This window comes from Molothrus ater, chromosome 2, assembly GCF_012460135.2.
Source record: "Molothrus ater isolate BHLD 08-10-18 breed brown headed cowbird chromosome 2, BPBGC_Mater_1.1, whole genome shotgun sequence".
Lineage (NCBI taxonomy): Eukaryota > Metazoa > Chordata > Aves > Passeriformes > Icteridae > Molothrus > Molothrus ater.
The window spans coordinates 85,476,369-85,490,248 of record NC_050479.2 but is presented as its reverse complement, the minus strand read 5'-3'; the positions used below and the strand labels follow the sequence as shown (position 1 = coordinate 85,490,248).

At 39.7% G+C, this 13,880-nt stretch overlaps 1 protein-coding gene across 1 annotated transcript in view; it reads right to left on the bottom strand.

The window, feature by feature from the left end:
- TENM4 (teneurin transmembrane protein 4) overlaps window positions 1–13,880 on the bottom strand; it is a 601,532-nt gene that overhangs the window by 198,705 nt on the left and 388,947 nt on the right. The window contains 2 exon segments of the mRNA XM_054518583.1: window positions 6,875–7,110; window positions 9,179–9,277. Coding sequence (XP_054374558.1) covers window positions 6,875–7,110; window positions 9,179–9,277 — 335 coding nt within the window.

Below are 13,880 nucleotides of genomic sequence, written 5' to 3'. Positions count from 1 at the left end.
GCAATATCTTCTGCTCCACTTTTTCAGTAATATTTTCTTGCAGAAGTGTCTCTCCTTTGAGTCCAAAAAGGGAAAGGAAGCCTGTGAAGGGTCTAGAGAGTAAGTCCTACAAAGAGTGGCTGAGGGAGCTGAGGTGTTTATCCTGGAGAAAAGGAGACTCAAATGGGGGCCTTATTGCTCTTTACAGCCACCTGAAAGGAGCTTGGGGGGGTCAGCTTCTTTACCCAGGCAGCAAGTGACAGGACAAGAGGACACAGTCTCAAGCTGTGCCAGAGGAGGTGCAGGCTAGACAACAGAAGAATTTCTTCATGGAAAGGGTTGTTAAGCAATGAAATGGACTGCCCAGGGACGTGGTGCTCAAGAAACAACTTGACATGGCACTTTTTGCTGTATTTTATTTGACATTGTCATGTTCCATTGAAGGTTGGACACAATGATCGTAGAGGTCTTTTCCAGCCTAAGTGATTCTGTGATTCTTTCAAATGCCTATCCATCATTTCTCTAATCACAACACTTTTAAGTTCAGGTTACAAATCTTATTTAGATTGAAACAGTGAATGTTCTTTAATGGAGTTTCTATGGCAAGGTTTTTAACACCCATCTGAATGAATTGATCTTCACAAGAATAAATTTAAAGTGGCATCTTGTACCTTTATCACTTTTATTTTCAGACACAATAATGGATAAATCACTTGTACTTCCTTTGCTCTAAATTATAAAGCTAAGAGTAGCTGCTATCCAAACATACACTGGAAAATTCAAAGTAAAAAAAAAAGATGCACACAATCACCTAATAATACAAAGAGCTCTTGATGACTTTGCAAGTGATAGAAAATAAAAGATCTACATTATAATTCATACCACCATGTACTTAAAGCTGCAGCAAATGACAACAAAACAGGCACAAATGTAAGACTGAATGTAACCCACTGTAGTTTTAATTTACACAGTATCCTAGAATGCTTTGGGTTGGAAGGGACCTTAAAGAAAAGAAAACCATCTAGTTTCCAACCACCCTGCCATGGGCAGGGACACCTTCCACTAGACCAGGTAGCTCAAACCCCCATCCAACTTGGCCTTGACCTCTTTCAGGGATGGGGCAGCCACATCTCCAGCAACCCATGCCACTGCCTCACCACTCTCACAGTAAAAAATTTCTCTCCAGTGTCTATCTAAACCTACTCGGTGATTTAATTTTGTGTCTTTCTCTTTTCTCCAATAATTACTCTCCATGTGTGCATGCAATTTGAGAGGGAGGTGGGGCAATGCTAGTAAAGAAGCATTTGAGTCACTATTTCATTGTGGAAATGGCTAGGGAAAGTTTATTCTGCCAGATTACCTGAGGCAGCTTTCCTGAGCTCACTGCTACTCACCAGCCTCTTATAAATTGTACCCACAGCAGCTGCCCTTGCTGGTTCCCTAACATAGTGAAGTATGACTGAGGTGAACACGGAGTCCTGTGACCTTCCCATCTCTCTGCTACAGAACAAAAAATGAAAAAGATTTCTGCAACTCCATGCATTTTTGAGTAGTCAGACAGACTCTTAAATTGATGGCATCTCTCCATGGGATTGAGACTATTTTCATGCCTTAGCCTTTCTGAGAAAATCTACAGGGGCAAAATTTGTGACACAACAAAAAAAGATCATTCAAAACTGGATTGAAGAGTTAAGATCTGTCATGACTTATATTTTATCTTCAGTCAGGTCAATTTCCAGAACCAGGAATTTATAAAAATACATGCAGATTTTTCCAGCTCTTGTTGCAAACACTGGGCCCAATGCCACTGACTTCTGACTGCATTTGAACCAGTGTTGAAGGAAATGGAGTTGCTGCAGTTTAAGAGAAGCATGCGCACGAGAAGAGTAAGACACATATTTCCTAAATGTCAGTGGTGTGAAAGGAAGAGCTAAATGTAATCTAAACTGTCCTGCTTAGTGATGGAGGCACTAACCCTCTTGCCCCACCAGTGTTTGTCTGCATTTGGTACAATAAGAGCCAGCTTTAATAGAAAAAACCAAAACCCCACATATTCAAGTAATACTACACAGGAAAAAAATGTAGTGCAGGCTCGTGATGGTGGTCCAACTCAACCAGTGTCCTGGAATGTAGTTTCACAAACATTTATAATACACAAAATATATCACTGGTAATACTAAAGCACCTTTTAGACTGGATCTGACACTTTTATTGATTAAGGGTAAAATTAGGTAAATGAGTTTGCAGTTACTGAGTGAACAGAACACATTGATTTTGTGAAGATGTGAAGGAACCCAAAAAGGACCTCAAAGCTCTTTTTGAGGTAACAGATTGACTTCATAACATAAAGGCTTTCCTAGAACAGATTGTTTAGCTCCCATTTCTGCCTTTTATCAAAGACAAGATGGAAATAAAAAACATTCAAAGATTTTGATTTAAAATCCTTGTAAATCAAAAGAACAAATGTCAAGAGTAGCAAAATAGAACTTAATCTGGGATCAGAAAATAAATATTAAAGCAGAAAGTGAAAGTAGCCTGTTGGTAGGGTAATAAATTGCTAAGGTTATATTCATTTATAACCTTAATATCAAGGTATAAATGTAGGATTAATAGATATGGATCAAGTTTAATAATTAAGCATTAGCAACTTTCCCTATTGATCTCTTACTATGTAAACACCATGGTAATTGGTACACTATACATCCATTGCTAACTAATTAGATTTCTAAGAGCTTTGGAGAGCTGCTTTAAATTGGATTTGCTCCATAGCATCAAAGAATCATGGACAAACAGAGCTAAAGTTAGCTTTCGTGGTGATTCTTAGACAATAAAAAGAAAGACGCTTTATAAAACACATCATAGTCCTAGCACACGTTTACTGTCAAAGCATTTTGCCTGCAGCAAGCAACACTGTTCTTCAAGTGAAGCTGCATCTGTACAGACTTCAAATGAACACAGAGCTGAAAAGTAGAGAGCTCTTGACTCCAATAAAAAGGAATGACTGTTTTGGCTTCATAATATATTTTCCAGCCCTAGCTTTAATCTAAATCAAATGCCCATCTTTCTTGCTGTTCATGCAATGCAACCGCAGCACATGCTTAAGTATAGGAAAATTGCACGTGCCTAACACCATCAAATTGCACTTCCATCTAGTCTGGAATCTACATCAGGGAGAGGATAATAACTTCTGTTTAAACAGCCAGAAACCATTCTCCATCACTAATTAATTCAGAAACTGTTCCACAGACCTAGCCAAACAGCTGCTGGGCATGGAGATCTGGATAATCAAACAGGTATTTTCTGTTTCTAAACTTCCTCCCAAGCAGTACAGCAATGTCAGAGACCCTTTACAATGCTCTGCTAGCAGGTCTGGCATCTATAAGGTACAGGAACTGCTGGCAAAGTATTAGCATAGCAACACAGCTTGTGAGATTCTATCTGCCATTAGAATCTTGCTAGAAATTAGCCCTCCAAGGCAGAACTCAATGATGCTATACAGACCCCACCAAATCCCAGCAAAAGCCAGGAAAATTTTTCTTGTCTAGCTGTCCATTGAATGGACAATCCTAAAATAGGGAATTCAATTTTAAAGTCATGTCTCTTCAGGAACTCCTGGAATAGCAAATTTGCAGGGCAGTTCTGAGCTGCTCAAGGAGAGGTCATTGATTTCAATGGTTCCATCACTTTAATGTTGTAGCCCTGATTGTACTTTTTTCCTTGGTGTTCTCATGGCATGAGACAAACTTCTGTGGAGCTCGTGGGATTTGCATAAGCTCTGTGTGTGCAAACCACTGATGGGCACTGTCACCACTGCCTTAGTATGGTGTCTGACTCTTTGAAAAGGGGCAACAAGTCAATCAAAAGCTGGTTAATTCAAATGAAAATCAGCTTCTGGTGTTTAATACACTCTGTTATATTTTTTTGGTCATTATCTCTCCAGACCAGTGACTCAGCACTGTAAAACCTTCCCCTTGATCACAGTGTTGACACATGATGGCAGCCATTCAGCTGCCATGGACACCTATTTATGTCTCCTCTCCTCACTTTGAAACAGCCCAGCAAGATAAATGAACCTCAGGCTGCTAAATGTCAAAAAGACTTACATGAAATAATAGAAACTGCCTTTTAGCCTCAAACAAATGATTTAAGAAGTTCTCCAGGTGAATTTCAAAAAGAAACTGGCTTCAACAAAAAACTTCAGAAATGACCAGTGCCTTGCTGTTTCCATGAAGCCCTGCCAGCCTCAGATGGGCACCCACCACAGTTGTGCCTGAGCGTCTGTCACGCAGGAAGTACTGCCCGTAGCAGGGTCTCTTCAATATGTCTTTAGCTCCACACTTCTACACACAGGTAAGGCCTGCAGTGGGCAGTTTTTAGTATTTAAACAGAAAACTGTGACAAGCCTGATGACGCGAGGAACATCCTGAAGGCCTATATACCACTCTGAAGTATTTCCATTATCTAACCAGTGTACAAAATAAACAGATTAAATGCCAAGCTGCTGCAGTGGGACCCAACGTAAAGTCAACTCACTTAAATGGGAATCTTTTCAATAACCTCAGTTTGCTCTGGAGAATGAAAATGGTCATTAAAAGATAACTTCCATTTTAACTAACAAGAGCAGATGGAAAGCAGTCAAGTTCCCAATACTCAGACTGTTACACAGATTAGACCTTTTACTCATTACTAAGTTATACCTTACCACTCAGACTGTCCCCATGGCATTTAAAAGAGCAAGGTACTGCTTACATGAGAAAAATTATCTGTAAGAAAATGCAGGGGGAAGAAAGCCCAAAATTGGAGGAAAAACAGTAATTTGTTTGCAAACAGACCAGGTTACTTGGAGTAATAAAAAAGTTCCTGTTAAGAATTACGTAGTTCATATCAAAATGCAAAATGTCTCAGTTTAACTTAGTAAAAGTACATTTTGACTGTCTCATTCATTTCTTTTCTTTTGGGTTACGTGATACAATTCTCATCTGCAACTTGACAGGATGTAAAAAATAATTACAAATGAAAAGGTTATTCATAATTTTTAAATGAGTTAATTAGTAAACCCCGCCAGAATCGCTCATTACAGTAATTAATAATTGATGATACTTCAAATTAAACACAATTTTTCATCAAAATCTAATTAAATATCTGCCTTTTTTCTCGTTGATCAGAACACTGGGTCTGGTAGAGACAATCTTTGCTAAGTATGTTTATGCTGAACTGAACTGTTGGATTTGATTTTTAATAATTGGTAGTTCCTTTAGAAATTAGTAATTATGACCCTTAATTACAGTGGTTCAACCTGCTCAGCATTTCTGGAACCTTGCCAGCCCTCCGTGGTGTCTGGCAAATGCCAGGGAATTCACCTCAATGGAGAGGATAAAAAGGATGGGAGGGCACTCACTGGACCTTCCTTTTAACAACATTAACTGTGGTTTTAAGCAGGCATGTGATCTTTTGTGAACTCTGAGATAGTGTTCTGAGTTGGAAAGCAGTAAACAAACTCCTCTCCATCTATCAACCAGCACACACCTCCTCCTCCTCCTCCTCCAGAATGAACTGGCACTGCTATGCTGAGCTGAAATGATTGTCCTCTCTCCTCTGATACACGGAGATTATGTCCAAAGGAACCATGTTCAGGACATAAGGAGAATACCAGACAAATGAGAAAGGTGACTCTAAATGTACATAGCAAATGATGAAAACTGACTGCATATTTCATCAAACTGCTGCTGATTTAATGTTGGTTAATTAATCATTCCTGTTTCTCTTACAGGAGACATAAAAGTGACCAGAGTATGATGCAAGGCAGAAGTGGAAAAGTATCAGTCATTAAAGAAGTGTATATAAAAGGAACACAGTAAAAGCAATCCTTTGTGGTGGTGCTAATCATATTCATGTAAAATGAAAGCAAAATCTTTTGATCCAGACTAAGATTTGTAATTCTAACCACAACCTTTTATAGATCATTAGCGAACAGGAAGTCACAGCAAAATCAAAAAGACTCATTTGAGCCATGAGAAATGGGCTCTTTTACCCATGATCACATCTAAAAGTGTCTGACAACTGGAGTTTGCACCACAGACAGTTTAACATAGAAGTCTAGGAATGGACTTTTTAAAGACATTTATTACACACATATCAAACAGAACTGAAGAAAAAGTAATGGTAACATTCCAGCTTTACAGGCTTAAAAATACAGTTTTCACTTCTAGCAGTTCAATTACTTTTGCAACACACAAAAATAATGCTTTTTTGCAATGAACACTGACAGCTGCATAAAACAAAGAAATTCAGATCATGCACAGTTAAAGAAAAATCCACTGCTTTTCCACACAAGATGCAAATATCATGAGCAGCACCTACTCTAAAAAGGCCCTGATGAACCACAATCTCAACCCAGTCCTTCTCCATCCTCCTGGTCACTCTGTCAACTCCAATAAAATTAGTTAAATGTCACTGAAATGGGTGTGTCACCAAATGCTGGAATTAAACCACATTTTTGTGTACCAGTATCTTGGTTCTGACCTGTCCCACCAAAGTCAGCACTGAGGGACCTGGATGTGTCTGGGACATCCTGCTTTTCATGGGATGATTAGAGAAACCCTGGTTTCTTTGCCTCATTCCAGGTACACTTTTCTTTGCAGAATGTAAACAGTCCATGATATTGAAGGGAATACAACTCCCTCATATGACTCATGTTTTGCTAAGCCCTTCTGGCTTTATGACAGGTGTTAAGCTCCCTACCACAACACTGCAACACAAACAAGTCAACAGATGCCTTATTTACCCATCACTTTGCACCACAGTCTTGACCCTCTGTTTCCCAAACATTAGCAGTACGGGAGGGTTTGTAGAGAAATGAAATAAAAGAAAGAAAAACAAACAGCAACAAGCTTACCTATGAAATAGGCCAGCAGGATCACCAGCGTGACTGAGATGACAATGGCACTCAGAGCAGCACATTTCCAGTTACAGTACTTATAGGGTTTCTTCAGGTTAAAGGCAGGCCTAGAAAAGGTACTTCTGGGAAGGGGCCTAGGGGGAGGCGAGTACACAGTGCTGGACGTCAGGGGATATCCCGGCGACGTTGTACAAAAAAGGGGAGAAGTGCCTCCAGGTTTGAACAGGAAGTGCCTGAGGGAAGAAAGACCAACAGCAAGTGACTCCTCACAAAAATCGATGCTGAGGGAGGCGTGGGGTGGGAGAATGGTGACTGCTGCCAGGACGAGGAAAGCAGCTCCACACAATGCTGGCTACAGACATGGACGGCATGCACAAAAGAGAAGAATAAAAATCAAAGGCAAGTCACATAGAGTAAAAGAAAACAAAACCAAACAAAAAAATCAAAGTGCCACATGCCACAGAGAACTCTTCAAGGGCAGGAGTCCCCTCTGTGGAAGAGCTGGCGTTAGAGTGAGATGAAAACCCCAAGCACAGCTACGACAGACTGGTGGTACGGGCAGAACTGGGAGCCTGCTCGCACTCCCGCAGAAATGCCCTACGGAGGCTGAAGAGGAGCGGAGGTCAGATTAAAGAAGGGGGGGCATTTATCAATTTATTGATCACTGCATGAGAGCGTTTTTTGTGTGGCATTGGTGAATGGAGATGGGGAAAAGGAGCTTAAGCCATTACATAGCACCCAAATTGTCACAGAGGGGAATATTCACACTGTCCCCATTCAGCAAATTTAAGTGTCAGACAATGGTGTGGCTAAAAGCAACAAAGTGCTGTGTGTTGCCAGTGGGGAGAAGCACCTGCTTCCACAAAGCAGTCCAGTGCACCTTGGATTGAAGGCTACTTTTAAAATAAAAGTGTGAATTACTGTCAAAGGCAACAGCATTTCCTGTCCAGTGACACATTGGGAGGCACCATATTTGCCCATTATGACAAACGCAGCCTGAGAGCCAGCCCATGAGCACCTTGGGTGACACTCATGGAAGTCAGCATGAAAAGAACACACTGAAGCCCATGAGTTTCTGAAATGAAATGTCCCAATGGAACTTCTGTCCATGGGACTACTAAATGAAAAACCTGATTTAGGTGGGACATCATGCTGTAAAAGGCATTCAGATTCTGGGAATGAAACCAGGGAAATGGAGTGGACTAATCTACCACCATGCTTCTGTAAAACAAAAATGCAGCTTATGAGGACTGAGAAACAGCCCCAGTGCCCTTTGCACATTCTGCCACGGCTTATGGGGCCAGATTTGCAGCCAGAGTAAATGCAATCAGCATGGATTCGTGGGAGTCAGTCAGTGGCTAATACCAGATGAAGAAGTGACTCTATTTTCCCCATGAAGTTACTTGTGCAGTGATGGGGGAAACATCACATGCAGAAACATCATAGTGCAGAAAAGCCACCAATTCATGCAGGAAAATGTAACATAACTATCCAAAATAGGTGTCTGTAATAATACAGCCATGGTTCTACTGGTACTCTAAGCATGACTGCTGAGCATTAGAGAAAGATTCTTTATTTTTTATTTCTACTAATGCTTTTAAAAAAAAAAAAAAGAAAAAAAATACAATAAGTCAGATACTATCCCCTTTTTGAAAAGTATTTCTTTAGATAGGGATGTATCTGTTCTGAGCAAAGAGGCACCTGCAGTGCTCAGGTACTCCAATAAGCTCTTGTGTGAATGATGGCTACCAAATTATGCCAACACAAGATTCAACAGTTTTGGCACCAACTATCAAGTTAAAAGTCCATTATAAAATAAAAGTTATGTGATCAAAATTCGCATAAAGGTGCCAGAATGTTAAAGTCAAAGTCCAAGGCTTGGCTGACATACACCACTAGCAGACACTTGTCAGATAATGTATGCGGAAGACATCAGTTAAACAGTGAAGTACCAGGCTGTCAGCACAATAAAGGTTTCAGATTTTTATGAAAATTCAATTAATTTTGATTAATATGGGAGTTGAAATTGCTGTAGGTACTTCTTACAAATCAAATGACTTTCAAAACAATAAGGGGATAAAAAGCAAATGGCATGCAGGAGCTCACTAGCATATTAATGAGTTTTCCATTAATATGTACAGGACACAATGCTCTAAGCCCCAGAAATTAATTTTTTAAAGTCACATCGGAAGAGGTCAGCAATGGTGTTGCCCTTAAACATCACTGGTGTGACCAAATGCTTTCATGCAAAGATCATAATGACTGTACAGTAAACAGGAAGACCACGTAAGTGTCACATACCCATCATTGTAAGCACCGTCATGTCGGGAGGAGGTGAGAATGTCCATCTCAATGAGGTTGTCCTGCAATGTCTCTAGGAATGTCTGCTTTGCTATGTTTCTACATACATATGGAAACATGAATGAAGCCAGTGAGTCATGCATATATGAAGTGTGATCTTATAAACCACAATGGTTATAGTGCAGTTGTGCATGGAATTAGAATGATGGACCATATATTTATATGTATAAGATGCTACACATATACATATATAGCTTTTTAAAATGTTCATTTCTTTATATATACACTATATATATGCATATACACATACAAGCACACACGCCCATGTGCATGTATCAAAAAAGTGGATGTCTTTGTTCAATGCACATTATTTATTGCCACGGACACATGAAACCTTCCAAACTCCTGGATCCAAAGGACCAGATTTCAATCCAGCCCAGCTGTAATCTGGTTATACTCCTGCACCTGTGTTACTCTAACTCTGAAAAGGGACAGCACAGTATCTCAATCCCACTGTGGCCAGTACCTTGGTAGCACTCTTGCATCTAACTTTCTTATGGATTTCCAGCAAAAATCTGCCACTCCTTTGCTTTAGTTTCATTTTTGGATTTGAGGACTTTTTAGTTTCCAATTTGATTAATTTATTTCCCTTGTTGAATAATAACTCACTAAATAGAGTAAAATGTAAATTTTCAAAATGTGACTTTTGCTCAATATGAGTATTCCAAATGAAAGTCTCTTGGTGATAAGCAGATATAAGCCAGAAACAGGTTAAGCTGTAACCCAAATTTCAACATCAGAGTATTGGCTATAATCTGGAAAATACAGGCAATAAGCAAGATACTTAGGGCCTGCACATGCAAATGCTTGGGACTGACACTGCACACAGCAGCAATAATTTGCAGTATTCGTCCTCCCAGCGTGGTCTTTTATAAGTCACATTTTGACCTACAAATGCTAAACTGTTTTGTACTTTTTGAGGAGAATAGCAGGAACATAAAGAATTAACTCAGAGGCACAGCTGGGAACAAACTGTGTCTTTCTCACGTTTGGCTTGTTTGTCAAGACCTGGCAAAAGAACATTCTTCCCTTGTTTTTTAAAACAAAATACAGTCCTGATTTTGCCGATGTCTGTTTTCAGCATCAAAACTGAATCTAAGCATGAATGTGAATAAATCCCCTGGCAAAAACTAGTAAAAAAATATAACAGCATTGTGACATTTTATCACTTATGCAGGATTAAGAGCCTAGAGCATGTAAGTAACATGAACTCAAACAAGAATTCCTGTCAAAAAAACTGGATTCAGGTAACATGCTAAACCAAGAGAAACCAGCCCTGTCACATTATACAAACCTTGATACTGTTTCTTCTAAAATGTTCTCAAACCTAATTTTCATTTCTACTGCCTCCTCTTCCTGCTGCTAATGCCAGCACTTGTTTAGCTCAACTCCCTGCTTTTGGAGGCCTTTGGGCTGCTTCGACAGAACAGATCTACTCCTGATCTGAATAAAAGTGAAGTAACTCCTATTCATAGCTGTGGAGTAAAGTGGATCAACATGCATGAGCTGTGTGCCATAGCACTTGAGACATCAATCCATCCCCAAGTGTTTGCGGCTTCCTTACATTCCCTGGGAATGCAGGAAAGACTGGATGTTGAGTTCAATGCAAAAAGAAGCAGCATATGTGCATGCACTGAGCATTTAATGGGTAAGAGGCAAGGCACCTAGCAACACACCAATCAATAAAAGTTCATCGTTAGTTAAAATCCATGTCAAATTGGTTCCATGAATTTCAGTTGTGGATTGTCAATAGAACAGAGGAGGGGAGGGTTACACAATCTCATAATGTATGCATTTGTAACAGACAGGTCGCTGGGTCACCTCAGGGACTGATGCATGACTGTCTTCCTCATGGAAGGCTCACGGAGCCTGATCCCTTGGAGATTACCTGTAAATCGCTGGCTAGTTACAAAAAACTCTCCTTTCTCATTAGCAGTAGTGGTGGGAGAAATCTGACCTTACATGATTACCACATGAAATTTCCTGGAAATGGAAGTCTCCTGAAAACTGTTGATTTGTCAACTAAACGTCCATCTAGTTGGCATTTGTTGGCTCCCACAGGGTCTCATTTAAAGGAACAGAAAGGAGGCCACAAAAGGAAGAAGACTGAGGAATAAATATGGGGGGAACTTACCTGTCAGGAGTGACTGCTGAGCAAAGATCTTCTCATCACAACCCTGATAATACATGGCTTTTAAAGCAACAAAAAAGGGAGCAGACAGGAAAAGAAAAAGGAGAAAGGAGAAACAGAGAAAAGGGAGTAAAGGGAAACTAATGAAAAGGAGGGAGAGAAGAGGAGGGGCTCTTCCTCTTGCAACATACAAAATTCTCAGATATGCTTATCCTGTCAGTTGTATATTTGTGCTGCACATCTCTGTTTGCCCTTGCATTACAATTTAGAAATTTCCAGTCAGTGACAAACCAGTCTGAATTCCCAGTTCTGAAAACTGCCTGGAGTCCATGGCAGTCAAAATCAAGCCACTTTAAACTGGTTAAATTCTGTAACTGCAGGCACATTCCACAGCCTGTGACAACGCTAGTTTAAAAGATGCAGCTTTTTTCTTCTTGTGTTCTCTCTCTGTTGACTAATATTGGATTAAAAAAACCCAATGGAAATAGAATTCCATTTTTGACATGAGATTACCATAATCTCCTAACTTCAAAAATCTTTATTCTTGGATTAATGTCTCTTGGCCAGGATTTATATTTCTACATATTGGACATTTTATTCTCATAGGTGATGGTCTTTTTATTTGGCTCTAAAAATCTTTGCAGTGGAGAAGATGGGGAAGATCAGTCTCATGGAAGAGGCTGAATTGGGCATCCAAGTTTGCTAAAAAGCTCTGAAGCCTGGTCTTTTATGTCTACACAATTCCCACTGAAGGAAATGGAAGACCTCTGCATGCCAGAAGAGCTGACTGTCAGAGTGGAAGTTAATCCAGATACACTGATCATCTATGCAGTTCAGCCTACTCTCTTTATGACACTGCTATAACACATTTTATTTTCCTAATGTTGTGTAAGTGAAGGAACAGTGAGTAGTGCTCATTTGCTGTTGGCACAAAATTGCATATTTTCCAACATGCTTGTTGTCAAAAAGAAACACTGGGTGAAATTACTCCATTTCAACCAGTGTGTCAAAAGCCTCACCATCAGTCTTGAAATGATCTGTTTTTTACCAAATTAATAAAATGATTAGACTGAGGACCAAGTACAAATGTGACTGATGTGTGATGCTAGAGTGAAATCATCAAGTGATGCAGGAAGAGCTCTTTGTGCAGGTAGACCTCCAACTGCCAGTCTGATTAACAGCAATAACATGACCAATCCAACCTGCAACAAGAGCAGTCTGCTTCAGATCTTGAAAAATTTTCATCCACAATGATTTCTCAGAGAATAAATGAGGACAGCCTTTAAGATTTTGCACTACTAAAACAGTGTATTATCTCTTCTATAAAGAATTCACCACCTGGCTAGGAAAAGGTACAGGACTTCCTTCAGAATTATAGAGGATTATCACAAAAAAAGCTGCAGGAGTAGGGCCTAAGTATTTTTTAATGTAATTTTAATAAGAATTATCACATGAAACTCAATGCTTTGGTATTTGTGCTTGAGAATTACTAACACAATATAATTACTAAAACTGTTGCCAAATCACAACTGCATTATTTGCTTATAATTTTGTCTTAATCTTTTGGATCCAGGTTCTTAGTTGAGTCTTTTTAATCAAGCAGTCACAGAGAAATTAATTATCTTTAAATGCCACAAAATGTGATATTCAGGTTGTTTTGGAAGTTTCAGAAGGCCAGCAGATATAGCTCATTCTCAGAAAGACTGACAGATGTGCTCATTTTTAAAAAAACATTCTCTTAGCAGAAGTTTGCAAAACTGGGTACAACTTGTCCCATGATACAGCTACAACTATTGCTGCCTCTCAATGAGATTCCTGCAGGCAGTGATGTTAAAAATTTGGGCCCTGTCTCAGTTTTCACTCATTGTATGATTTTTGCTGTCTAAAATCTTTTTGGTTTGAGAAGGTTAGACAAAGACAGTGCACCATGTTTTAGGCTTGGAAGACTCCTTTGCAGACTAAAACAGACACCATGTATGGGAGCTAATGACTCCAGCATCCCCAGTGGCTGCTCGGGAGCAAAGGAAATAGTGAAGCAAAACCTCTGGAGAAAGCACCTGGGACTGCAAGTAGATGCACTCACCATCAGATAGGAGGACTGAGGCTGAGGGAGTGTGAGAGTTCTCTTTTCCAGAACCTACACAGAACCTGAACAAAGCTATGTGCTACAAGAACTTGGTACATCCTTGTTACATCCTTCAGCTGTTGCATAGGTGGAAAAGAATTTGAGAGCTAAATGGAAACACCATTAGATGGCTGATGCTGGGCTATCCAGTGTTTCATGCTTTTGGAGCAATGTTGAAAAGGGCAGCAGCTGACCTCTCTTCATTAGGTGATACAAGATCAAACTTTCCTGAATTATGTACTATGAAAGAACTGCTTGATGAGGCACAGCTATAAGGCTAAATCTTTTCAATATACTGACTGATTTCAGTTTTTTAAATAGGATATTGATTTATCCTACTACATAGGAAGAAAAGACATTAAAGGAAAATAAAAGAAAGAAAACCA